At 47.5% G+C, this 12959-nt stretch overlaps 1 protein-coding gene across 3 annotated transcripts in view; it reads left to right on the forward strand.

Annotated features, from left to right (window-relative positions):
* LOC105698810 (fasciclin-2) overlaps positions 1-12959 on the forward strand; it is a 61114-nt gene that overhangs the window by 35322 nt on the left and 12833 nt on the right. For all 3 annotated transcript variants that reach the window (XM_012423385.1, XM_012423386.1, XM_012423387.2), the window contains exons 2-6: positions 8044-8215; positions 10067-10233; positions 10856-11121; positions 11302-12361; positions 12430-12888. In XM_012423385.1, the coding sequence (XP_012278808.1) occupies positions 8044-8215; positions 10067-10233; positions 10856-11121; positions 11302-12361; positions 12430-12888 (2124 nt within the window). The remainder of the gene's footprint in view (positions 1-8043; positions 8216-10066; positions 10234-10855; positions 11122-11301; positions 12362-12429; positions 12889-12959) is intronic.

Below are 12959 nucleotides of genomic sequence, written 5' to 3' on the forward strand. Positions count from 1 at the left end.
GCCCTAAGAGAAAGGGGGTCCTGTCACCCTCCCTTTCCCTCCTGGTGAGAAAAGTCCGGAGGAGCTGAATCATTTAACTCGAGCAACCCATCCTCGCTTCCTTACACTCGGAGGGAAATTTAATTTCGCCCTTGCGGGGGTGGGTACCTCCGATTCCGATAGTGACGCCTTAATTGGAGCGCTTACACCTTAATTCCCATGCCGGACTCCAAGTGGAAATTCCCTCGCGTGCAGCTTGCACTTCCGGTCCAGCTAAACGAGAGCCCGAATTATTGGCGGATTTTGCCAATCCCAGCACGTCGATTTACCCGCAAATTACGACCCATGCCCGTCGATGGGGCCACTTCGGCTCGAATTCGGATTTAATTGGAACCCGATTTTCCGCGTTTTGGGCAGGAATCACTTTTTCGCATCTATCGGCCTCCAAGGGGTGACGCGCACTCCAGGAAACGAGGACCCGGAAGTAAATCCAGTACCTCGTAAATTCTATGTAATTTAAATAATATCACCTTTCTATAAGAATCTCGCGTCGATACTCCTGCAATTGCATGGCTTGCACCTTTTCCCGGGATTACCCAAAGTCCGCCATATCCGTGTCCGGAAGTAAGGTCGATACGCGACAATGCAAAGGTTGCAAAAGTTCCCCGCCGTCGCTTTGCCCGAAACTTTTGGATCAGTGTTATGGTGTATATTTTACCTTTAACACGAGTACATACAAGGTGTACCTATGTACCCATGTACCCGGGGAACGAAAGATCGGGCGGACCCTTAAGTCCCTTCTCCGGTTTCCATGACAACGGCAGGGACGCTCTCGCGACCCGATCTGGCGCGAATATCGCACTCGGCACCCGAGAGATGGCTTCGCAAATTAGTGGAAAATGGCCCTTAGGCGAGCCCTCCACCTGGTGCCGGGCGATGGTCCTGAATAACCAAAACCCTTTTACCGAAATTGCGGGGCCGCTATCGGTCCGCGGCGGATCCGCCGCAGATATTTCACCGAGGAGAGGGTCTACGTAGGGCGCGACATTTTCACGGGACGCGGCTCTTCCCTTTGATGCTAATTCGATGATATACCTCAGGGTCGAAGAATTTGCCGAGTGAACCCGTAAACGGAATTCCTCCTTAACTCGCATCCCGAGTGCCTGGATATTAAATTATTACATTTCCAAGCGAGTACCATTTGATAAGCCGCTCCGATTAATTCCCATGTTTCCTAACCTCATTTATTTTTCCACCGACTCTATATACAATAATTTCTCCCTGCCCCCCTTGATAATTCTTTTAGGCACTTTTCGCTTGATAATGGGAAGCAAATGCGGAAATTCCCCAAAAAAGACTTACGGTGCTAGGGGAAGGTGGCAGGGAATTTTTTTCACCCTTTTGAGATCCTCCTTTTTTTTTTCCCCTTTGATTAAATTCCGCCCGGCTTCCGATAACCGGCTAGTCTCGTTCTTAAAGCACCCTTTTGGGACTAGGAGATACGGACTAGGAAATACCTCCCTCGGACACACCCCAAGGAACGCTAAAACCGGTGACGCCGTTAAGGGACGTCGCAACCCTTATTGCGAAGACCGTCCTCCCGTTTCTTCCGGCGACTTCGACTCGCGGCTCGATAGATTCCCTTTATCGGCTCGATTTATGGCTGGCTTTGTTTAAGTTACGGCGATGCGGTTTAAGCTGTCTTCTGTTTGAGTTAAGCTCTCCCGTGCTTTACGCCGGCGTTGCGTCACGACTCGCTCTACTTGGGAAACACTGTGGGCCTGCATTACGCCTATGCACGTACACGTATGACCTAGGTACGCGAGAATTGAGTACATACCCCCGAACCGATCCACGCAATTGTTCAAACACCCGCAGTGTGCCCGAGATTTAATTCGGAAGTCGTCGCCGATCGAATACTGGATTTTCATTCCGGATTCCCAGATAAATGGGATTTTTATTTTCATTTTTATACTTTCATGTTTTAATTAATTAATTAAATTTTTTTTTTTTAATCGAAGAGCGGAGAGGCCGACTCGAGATACGCTCTGAGGAAGACGCTTATCTGCATATCAATCGAGCGAGAATTCCCATTAAAGCGATGCACTTGGCCCGACATTTCGTCACGACATATTTAGCATCTCGGCAAGCTTGCACGGATCGTGCACAAAGCGCACTTGTTACCTGAAAATTTAGCTTTGATGCATCCACCGGGTTTTCAGTGGCATTCATGCCGATCAAAAGGGAGGATTCAAATGGAATGAGATATTGAAGTCGCGTACCGAGGACGGAGACACGCGTCTATGCGTCTACAAGCCATGGAAAAAACGAACGAGTCGATCCTTCTCGTATCTCGAAAATGAACACGTAATTAGGGCGAACGTCATTCCCTGATGCAGGGAGTACGTGCACTTGAAGAAATTACTCCCCTAAGAGTGGAAAGGAGGACCCGAGGATATCGGTTATCCTGTAATCATTTACGTACTCTCCCTACCTCGAAACCCTTGAAGTCGAATTGACCCGCGTTGTAAAAAATCCGTCAGAATTTAAAAAATGCGATAAAAATGATACCCCTTATTTTTATTTCGGGTTCATTAAATCGAGTCGGTTCTACTGATAATTTATATATTTTTGGGGGATACGTTTGTGCCGATATTTTTTTTTTTTTGGTAAAGTATCGATGCAGCGTCGCAGCTGCGATGCACTTTGAGGGTCCGCCGCGCTCTTTCGTTCCCATCGACGAATCGATCTCCGAAGCCTCGCATCCGGCTTTCGAATGGCGTTCACCCCGATCAAGAGCGAGGTCTCGAATTGCACGAGGCGTTGAAGTACCTAGTAGGAGGGCACTCGTCGATGCATCTCCGAGGAAACGAGAAACAAATCTCTCTCGATCCCCGCGTGTCTCGCTCGGGAACAGCCATAACCTCTCTTTTGCCCGGAGAGTTTATTTGAACTTTCGCCTTAACCAAGCGGTTCCTAGGCTGCGTCTCGTAAAACATTTTCCTGGGTTTATTTGCGTGGCACGTCGAACGCGACTTTTCGAGCATGTCTATTATCGACATCGACGAGTCACCATTTTCGATAATCCCTTCCGAGATTTCCTGATACGCGATATCGTGACGTTTCAATGTTTCGAAGCTGGATCGTAGAGTGGATGATTTTTATGTATTATATATGTATATCGGTTATGCAGGGGTGGGGAGGCTGGGGTAGTGATTAAAACGACATGACAGTGATAACGGAATGCAGGGAAGTTCTCGGCGGATACCCTAGATAATTGCAATATGCATTATGCAACCGAAACTATCATTGTACGTTCGAATCTCTGACGTGTCATTAGGTAAATTGTAATTGTACAATCGGAATGTGGTTCCCTTTACCGTGTCACGTGTATTACCCCAGATCGGGGAAAATCCTCGCATTCGTAAAATTCGTAAAATTGGTCATTCCTGAAAATCCTCGCATTCGTAAAATTCGTAAAATTGGTAATTCCTGAAAATCCTCGCATTCGTAAAATTCCTCAAATTCTTTCATACTCTTCATTGAATTTATACGAGTCCTCTGGTCGACGGGGATGAATGGTCGAATTATTTGTCGCGATATTTCAGGGAGCACTTTGAGAAACGAAGAGGCCGAATCCTCCCTTTGTGCTCGGCCGCGAAACTCGGAACTCCTTATCCTTTCCTTTGTCCCGAGGGTGCGTTTCCGCCCCCTCGGGGACTCTTAATCGCCCCCCTTCCCACCCTCGCGAATTTTCCAGGGCACGAGAACCCAAGGGTGGCCGCGATTTCCCGGTGCCCTTTAATCGTGGAAGAGCGGCAGGAAATTCCACCCCCGGAATTCCTGCCTTTCTTTGAGCGGCTCTTAAAATTGGCAGAAATGCCGGAAAATATTCCCGACGACGTAATCGCCCTCTTGGTCTTTATTAGCGCGGTATTCCTGGACAATGTTTATCAAGGCTCGGTAAAAAAACTGAATTTTCCTTATTACGAATTTTGGCTGGGGAGAAATTTATTAATTTCTCCCGAGAAATTTCATGGGGGGATTTTTTGTCGTCGAGCTTCAGGGAAATTCGGTTTACTCTTTAATACGTGTCCACGCGTTGGAAATGCTATTTAGTTAATTGATGTTAATTTTATGGACGAATGCAATGGCGGCCGTTCGCACGTGAAGAAAGTATATGGGGTAATGCGGTTTTGCACTTCCTACCCTTAATTCACTCAACGCGCGATAAATTGTATTTTTAGACGTGACAGAAGAGGACGCCGTGGGAAAGATGCATCTCGTTCTGCACATTTTCACCCAATTTCAAAGTGGAATAACAGTTCTTGTACATCAAGCGCTGATGTAATTACCCTTCCATGAACACGCCCTTTGATCAGATCTCGAAAGTTTCCGAATTCGCGCAAGACTTCCCCTCTTCTTTTCAAATTCTTCTCCGATATTGATAATGGAACGCGAGAATGTTTATCGGAAGTAATTCCTCTCGGAGGAATCCTTTGATCATCGGAATTTCGAAAGTATCGGGAAAGGTTCCTCCTTTCCCTCCACCCTTGGCGCCTCCTGTAAATGGCCAATCAGGTATCGGAATTTCATCAAATCCTTCGCCTCCACCCTTTGATCCTCCCGATCAAATATCTGCTTATGAGGTAATAAGAGGAACGTAACGTTACCAGAGGAATAACATCCCGAGCGCTATCAAAATCCCATCCCATTGGAGGGAAACGCTTCTTAAAATACTTATCAATTACCCCATTAATTCCCCTGTTTAAAATCGTATAAATTAATTATTTCCAAAATTACTATCATTTTTATTCCTCTTAATACTTGCGATTCTGCCCTTCGAGTAATGGCGATTAAATGATCTTCTAGTACCGCAGTGGAGATTTTTAATTTTTTGTTTCGAGGTTTCTGCTCTTCGAGGGGGTGGATCTCACTTTTACAGGGCGACCCCCTGCAAGGATGTTTCCTTTGATCGAGGGAATTTCCTAAGTATTCCAAGTTCCAGAGGGCCCTGCATGTCGGCCAATCAGATATCGGAATTTGATCAAATCCTCCCCCTCGGGGAGATCGAATTCTTCCGGGTCGAGTGACGCCTCGAGTTTGTCGACCCCCTCGTGAGGGGTGTCCGGACGCACCCCTAAGTGTCAGGGCGTGCTTCGCGGGGGGTAAGAAGTTGGCGACGACGTCCGCGTGCATAGAACGGGCGACCATGGGGGGTGGCTCCGCCAACAAACCCTAACTAACGTAAATAAGATGTCCAGGGGTGGCACCCCATAAAACCGGCATGATGAACCCCGGCCAATTACGGGGCTTCTTCGTCCTGGACACCCTTCTCTCTCGCTCCTTCCAGGACCCTCTTCGAGGTCCTGGAAAGTCGATACGACCCTGAAGACCGCCTCGGGAAATTTAACGCTCTTGCGCCCCATCGGGAGAAACAAATCGAGGGAGATTGTTTGGGGGATGTCTCGGAAAATGTTTATAGAACCAGGAAGGAGGAGATTCCTCGGATCCTTTGTAAGGGATAATCGCGTTTCTTGTGGAATACTATGGTTTAATTACGGGCACTTCGAGCTGCACTTACAACCCTACGAAAAATTCAACCCCCATAGGGTATCGCATAATTGCGTTTGCCGAGTCGCATTCCGGGGAAATTGGTGGTTTGAATTTTACGGGGATGGGAGATGATTGGATAATCGTGAAGCTTGGTCTTTTTGGGAGAGGGGGTTGTTGATTCGTTCGTTAACTGTGGAGATGCTATGATGGGCGCTTTTTATCCCCATGGGGGGAGTTTTGCCCCTTGGGTACTTTAACACTGCAGCGTCCTACTTGGCGGAGAAGTTAGGAGGGTGGTTTTTCTGAATTAGTCATGGGGTGGGACATAAGGACCTCTCGAAAGATGTTTATTCACCGCTGAAAGGGAAAATCGAGCTTCTCGTTTAGTGGCGAATAATTTATTTAAGGGTAGGCACTTCCTTAGACGGGGACACGGGGCATAGAAAATTCAATTACCGAAGGTATATATCGACTTCATTTCACCCTCCACTTGTGATAATTAATCCCGTAAAGATGTAACGGTAAGAAGCAATCTGTTGTAGAATGTTCACGGATTTTTCCATATTGTCCATCGTAATTTCCCGAATTAATCCCCGTTAGGGGCAAGAAAGAAGGGGTGGTTTCGTGTTTTGCTGCGCCGACATATTGAGAATACCACCGAGCCATGTATAGTCGCACCCCATAAAATCACGCGCGATTAACTCGAGCCAATTATGGGGTTTCTTGCGAGCCAGCTTGCAGAAATCCTCGCAACCAGACCCCATAGATATGGAAAGTCGATGGGATGATTTCGCGAGTCTCTCGGATGCCTGGGACCGCCTGAGGGAAACTCGAGAGAAACAAATCGAGGGGTGCAAATACTTCGGAATACGGGGTGAGAGCTTTCGAGGGTGGAGGGAAGAATCTCTCGGGAAGAGATGTTTATTTCGCGACGGAAGAGGAAATCGAACCTTCCGTCGGCATTTTTATTCCGACACTTGCGCGACACCGAGACCGACCTGGTTGGGAATATATTTAGAATAATTTATAAAATAAAGGTCTACGATATAAGGTGCTCGGTTCGCCTCGCTCAAAAATCCATTTGGTTTGTTCTCATCGTGGTACAATTTAAAAATAACCTAAGATAATTTAGAAACGCGCGATGTCGGGACTTTTCCTCCGATATGGGGATTTTAAGCTTCTGCAAAATTGGACCGATCGCTCGGCGTTCGCGGCTCTAATTTTAATATCGATTCCCGGAGGTCGGAATATATTGGAGGAACCTCTCGTCTACCTGTAATTACGGAAATGCCTTCTATGCCGCTCCCACCTGATTAGTGCCACCTACGTAATTATCACGTTGAGTGGCACGTCTGCCAGCATCAGCAGCGACCCAAGAGCGAGAGCAGGTGATGCTCTTGTCATGTCAAGAGGGGAGGTCTTGTAAAACGAAGTCGGCGCGAAAAAAAAAGTGGCACGTAATTCCGCTCGGTCCAGAAATTCCGCGATTTTTGAAAACCAAGAATTAATTCCAACCGAAAAAAAGGGCCTCCAAATCTAAAAATCTGTACATACCGAATATAATAATCTTTAATATTTCCCCCCCAAAAAAAAAATAATTACAATTAATATAAGGCTCGATAGCACTTCGGTATTTTTTTCGTCGCACATTTCGAGGCGAATAAAAAAATCGTGGGAAACGTTCGAGAGTGCACCGGAATGTGCATTCCCTAGCGCGATGCAGCCGCATTCCGGGATGCACCGCGATGCGGGGCAAAATGCACGGGGGAAACGCAGCGGACACGTATCGGCGCTTCCTAGTTTGCGACAATTCCGCGGTTCGGGGTCGCCGGGCAATTAATCGGCTTAATTTGAACTTCCTGTTATTAGCGGGCGTCGCGGGATGGGACGTGACGCGTTTTATTAATATATATATATACATATACATATACATATACATATATATATATATCTACGGAGACGCAGCGACGCATCGAGTGTGCAACGATGGCCGGCGAGGCGAGCGTGTGCATCTCCGTTTTGTGCATTTACGTCCTGAGGACCTCCTCTCCGCCGAGGCCGCCGCGGCCACGTAAGCGGAATCCGCGAAAAACCTCCGCGGAAACTATCGGAGGATAATTAACGTTTCGCAATTGCGGGATAAACGTTACGCGAGTTGGCGAAAGTTTCAGTTGTACCCGGGGATGTGCAGCTGCAGGTGCATCGCGACAGGAGATGCAATTGTGGGGAGGTGGTTTGAAATTTTCGGGGTTGACCGGTAGTGACGGAATTATGAAATTGTAAGAAAAAGTTGTGGATTAGGAAATTCGATAAATCTGTGAATCTCGTAAATTTTTGCGATTTTGGCGATTTTGGCAATTTTTGCGATTTTGGCAATTTTTGCGATTTTTGCGATTTTGGCGATTTTGGGAAATTTTGAAATTTCTCCCCGATAATTCCCGCGGTCCGAGGGAGACGGGATGTCGCGAGATATCGTAGTTATTAATTATTGTTTTTTACGTGTTGCAGCAGGGGCTAGTGCAGCATCCTTGGAGATCCTTCCCAGCGGAGATCTCCAGACGAAACCTATCGGAGTCAGTATCATCCTGACGTGTAAACCCTCGCAAGATGTGGCAGACCTCAATCTCATCACCGACATGCAGTGGCTGGACCCCCAAAACAGATCCATCGAGTCCCAAGGGTGAGTACCGAGTGCCCCAGTTTGATATCTCCTCAGGACTGATAAGAGTCCGCCCGCCAAATCTGTCCCGCGGTTCTTGTCGACCCCCTCTACCCGATTTTCTCGGAAAGCCCCGCGAAGCAAGGTTAAAAAATGAAAACGATTATTTAAATTATCAGGCCAGTGGGAATGATTTCAACATGAAAATCAAGAATTGGGAGTAAGTGTTCTAACTCGCCAGCCAGGGAGAAAAAATTATCCGTGGAATATTCTGAGGAGCACTTTTCGAGAATCACCCGACACGACTATAACCAATGACACCTTAACACTAATATAAACAATCTCTTAACTTTTTGTTCCATTCGCACACAGACTTGCCGTCCGGCCACTCGAAAGGCGAGTATTTTCTCAGACTAACACGTAGTGAACAAAGTAGCACGAGATTTGGGTTTGGAAGTACATCTTGCATATTTCCCCTTTCCTCCTGGTTTCATATTTTTTACCCCATTCTTCGGTTTCCTGCACATCCTCCTCCCAGCTTCTAATATTTTTTTTCCCCCTTTTTATTTTCCACGCTGTCCCAATTACGCGAGTCGGTCGCTCTTCCCTTTTCCGAGTTTCGGGTCTTCTCTTGGATCTTCAGGCTCTCTTTGTGCCTCTTCGGGGAAGAGCTCTCTTCTCCTGCTTCCTCCGTTCGTTCCTTCGCATAAGTTCTCTCGATGCACGTGCAAGATTCGCTTTTGCTAATTTTTTTCTCCTTTCGTTGCTTTCTCACCCTTTTTCTGGACATTTATCCGCCCCTTTCGGGGATTCTCTTATCATTCTCCAGACGCTTCTTCGCTCCACTCGAATCATTCGTGACACACTTCCGACGAATTATCTTATCACGTGTCTACTATCACCGCTTGGGTCGATGTCGAAACAGTGTTTCAGGTGAACGCGAATCGCTAAGTGGACGTTGATAATGTAGAAATGTGGTTTGGTAATTTCTGTCAACTTTATTTTATCACCTTAACCGTTCTGCGGATCCTTCTTCGTGTGCAGTTTGATAAGGTACATTGAAAGGTGACTCGTTAATTGGCTAAGTACGACATAAACGTACGAGAAGCTGTGCCATCGTAAAGATGATTGCGGCGGTAAAGCGGAGTACGGTCTAGCGTACACTTTTTCATTTCTCTTTGTACCTCAATAACCGCATTGCTTGTGCTCCTTAACGAGTCTAAAATGTCGAGATTTAATGTCCGCCTGAGAAAATTCCGGACTCGTCCTCCTATTTTGCAATAAAACAAATAAAAGATACGTAACAATCTTTTTTTTTAAGTCGCCTGAGTCTTGCTTTTATTATTCATTTATTTATTCCCAGGCCCGATTTCCTCAATTCGCTTCCCCTTTTTTTAACAAATAAAAAGGGAGCACCCGCCCTTTCATTTATCCCGATTTGTACTCCAAATCTTCATCGCTCATTCACTCTTTTTTATTCCCCCACACTTTTGGACACTTTTAATAAATCCCAAATCATCGCGTCATCAAATCGTACACCGAGGACGAACATTTTTCATATCTGTGGACGGTTTTCCAGCGAATACTCTTTTTCACACATCTTCCCAGAGTTAGTGGCACTTATCACCATTACTGATTAAAAATTCGACGCCTGCACCCTGTCGTTATCACCTGTGGTCGTCTCGTACAATGTTGTCATTGAATAATGTCTCGAAGGTGCGTTTTAAAATTCATAAAAAAAAATATATCATATAAAAAATGCAGAAATTCAGAAAGTGGAGGAAATAGTCTTTTTCGGGAAATACCTTCGAGACTTGGGAACCTCATTTTCGAATTTCCCCGTCTTATCTATTACGTTTAATTTCCCTGCAGCGCTTACGGGTACTCGAAGCCACCGATGTACACGGAGATGCACCAGGGCACCAGTCTTCAGCTTTTCTTTAATTCTCTTCAAGAAGAGCAAGCAGGTCGCTACACCTGCAGGGCGAATTATGCGAACACCGAAGCTCTGAGTAAATCCGTGACGATCGAGACCATAGGTGAGTTTCTAAGAAGAGTTAATCCTTTGGCTACTAAGAGCGCCTAAAGACGCCGGACGTTAGGTCCAATTTTGCCTGCACGGTCAGACGAATTTCGCCCATATGTCGAAATGGCTCCGCGCCCAAAGAGTTAACGGACCCCTCTTTGAGTTCTCGAATTTTCATAATCACGATAAGCGATTCCTCGAATCGGCACGTCCTGGCACCAGATTCCCAAGTTTTGGAATTTCGGCGATGTCCCTGAATTTCCTAAATTGCAGCAAATTCCATCAATTTCGGAAATTCTGCCGAGTTATGGCTCTTCAAGGGGGCCGCATCGGGCGAAGGTTGAATGGACGCTTAAGTCGGACTAAATGAACAATTTGCGAATTTCATGCTCCTGATTAGTCAACTTACAGCTCGGCAAACTAATTAAGCTTCAGTTAGTAATTCCGGGAGTAATTCGAGTTCGCTCGACGATCGACCCGTCCGCCAACAGAATGTAAATGGGCATTTGTCAAGAGACGTTGCTTACATTTTGCCGGGAGGGTGGTCGTTGAACGAGGGAATAATGGTCGAGCAATTACGCGTATAATAAAAATCGTAAGAGGTGAAGAATAGCCTGACGCATTTTTTTTCCCAGTTGCGATCACCTGGGAAGACGCACCGGAAGAACAATTCCCGATCCTCGGAGAAGATTACTCGATCAAATGCAAAGTTCGTGCCCAACCATCACCCTCGGTGGATTGGCTCTTCAACGGGGAGCTGATCAAGACCAACGAGCACTACATCATCGACACCCATGCCCTGAAGATCAAGAACGTCCAGGAATCCGACGACGGGGTCTACACGTGTCGAGCATCGGTCACCACGACTGGTGAACTCCAAGAACGAGCCATCCGCGTGGAGGTATTTTCTATATTTAATAAAAATCAAATACAAGACCTTGGATTCTAGTTAGTAGATCATACACGAAAAGTCATACCCTGGAGTTGAGATTTTAGGGTGTAGTTAGCGACCCGAGCACTGCAGGATTTTTTTTATTAAGAGATATAAGTACCTTTCACGAGTACGTTGCATTCCCTTTAGGTCTACACGAGGCCGGAAATCGAGGAGCTGAACTCCCCGGTGGAGATGACCGAGGGCGAGAGCAAAGGCATCACCTGCAAGGCCAAAGGAAAGCCTCCGCCAAAGTTCATGTGGGTAAAATCGGTGACCCAGCAGGACCTATCCAAGGCCGACCGGTTCGAGGTGAACGAAGACACCGGGACCTTGTTCATCAACAACGTGAAACGCGAAGACGTGGGGGAGTACCAATGCGTAGCGTCGAACGGAGCCGGCAGAGCGACGACGAACATCCAGGTGTACGTGGTAGTGAAGCCCAAGATCATGGAGTTCACGAACAAGACCATCGCCGAAGGGAACACGGTGGAGCTGCAATGTAAGGCCTTCGGCCAGCCACCTCCGGTGATCTCCTTCAGGAAGCACACCATGAAGGACCCCTACACGGAAGGAATTCAGAAATCGGACGACAGAATCATCCTGACCAACCAGGCGGACGACATGAACAGCGAGACGGTGGGTACCCTGACCATCAACAACGCCAGGAGGTCCGACGACGGTCTGTACGAGTGCATAGCCAGCAACAAGGGAGGCCCAGCTCATAAAAACGTCCACCTGGCCGTGGAGTTCCCACCTTCGTTCGCGTCCATGCCCAACAACACGGTCTGGTCCTGGGAGCAGAGGCCGGTGAACCTCACCTGCATAGCCGAGAGCATCCCCAACGCCACCATAGAGTGGACCATGAACGGGGACCAGAAGATAGACAACAATCCAGCGTTCAAGAAAATCGGGAAAGGCCCTATCTCCACGCTCGTGGTGGTGCCCATCGATAAGAGATACTACGCCCATTACAAGTGCACCGCTTCCAACCTCCACGGGACGCGATCGCATATGATCGAATTGAGGGAGGCCAACAAACCTGGGGAATTGTTGCAAGCGAAAATCGTGGACATCACGGCAACGACCATCGCGTTCAACCTGGTGCCTCCGCCCACGCAGGAAGGTCTGCCCATCAAGACTCTGACCGTCCAGTACAAGGAGCAGGCGCACGCCTGGACGAATGCCAGGAACAAGACCTGGGCCGTGGGTATGTATCCGAGGTGTAGAGATAATTTGTAAAGGAAAAACGGAGGCTAATCCGGGGTTACCTTACAGGCTCCCCGTACATCCTGGAGGGTCTGCAGCCGCAGACTTATTACGACTTCCGGTTCAAGGCCAGGAACGAAGTGGGCTTTGGTAATTGGGGTAATTACCTGAAGGAGAGTACACCTAGGAGGACCGTTCCCAGCGAGCCGATAATGACCTCGAAGCCTCCGTCTGGGCAGGAGTACGACAGCGTCAACTACCACAATCAGTACCAGCTGATGTGGACCATTCCTCCTGATAACGGAGAGCCTATCGACTTGTATCAGATCCGCTACTGCCAGATGAATCACGTCGCCGATAAGTGGGAGGTCCTCGAAAATACCTGCAAAACCGAGGACACCAAGGGACAGAGGTCGCAGCACTGGCTGAAGTATCTCGATTCGGACACCTTTTACATGGCCGAGGTCAGGGCGCACAATGCCCTAGGTTATGGTCCAGCGGGGGTCACGCAGTTCAAGACTGCCACAGGTAAGTTTCCTTCGCTATAAGTACTTCAGATTCTTCATTATTAATTATTCGATGTTGTAACAAGCCTAGCT

Source organism: Orussus abietinus, unplaced genomic scaffold, assembly GCF_000612105.2.
Source record: "Orussus abietinus isolate OABI.00-Male unplaced genomic scaffold, Oabi_2.0 scaffold12, whole genome shotgun sequence".
In the NCBI taxonomy this organism is placed as follows: domain Eukaryota; kingdom Metazoa; phylum Arthropoda; class Insecta; order Hymenoptera; family Orussidae; genus Orussus; species Orussus abietinus.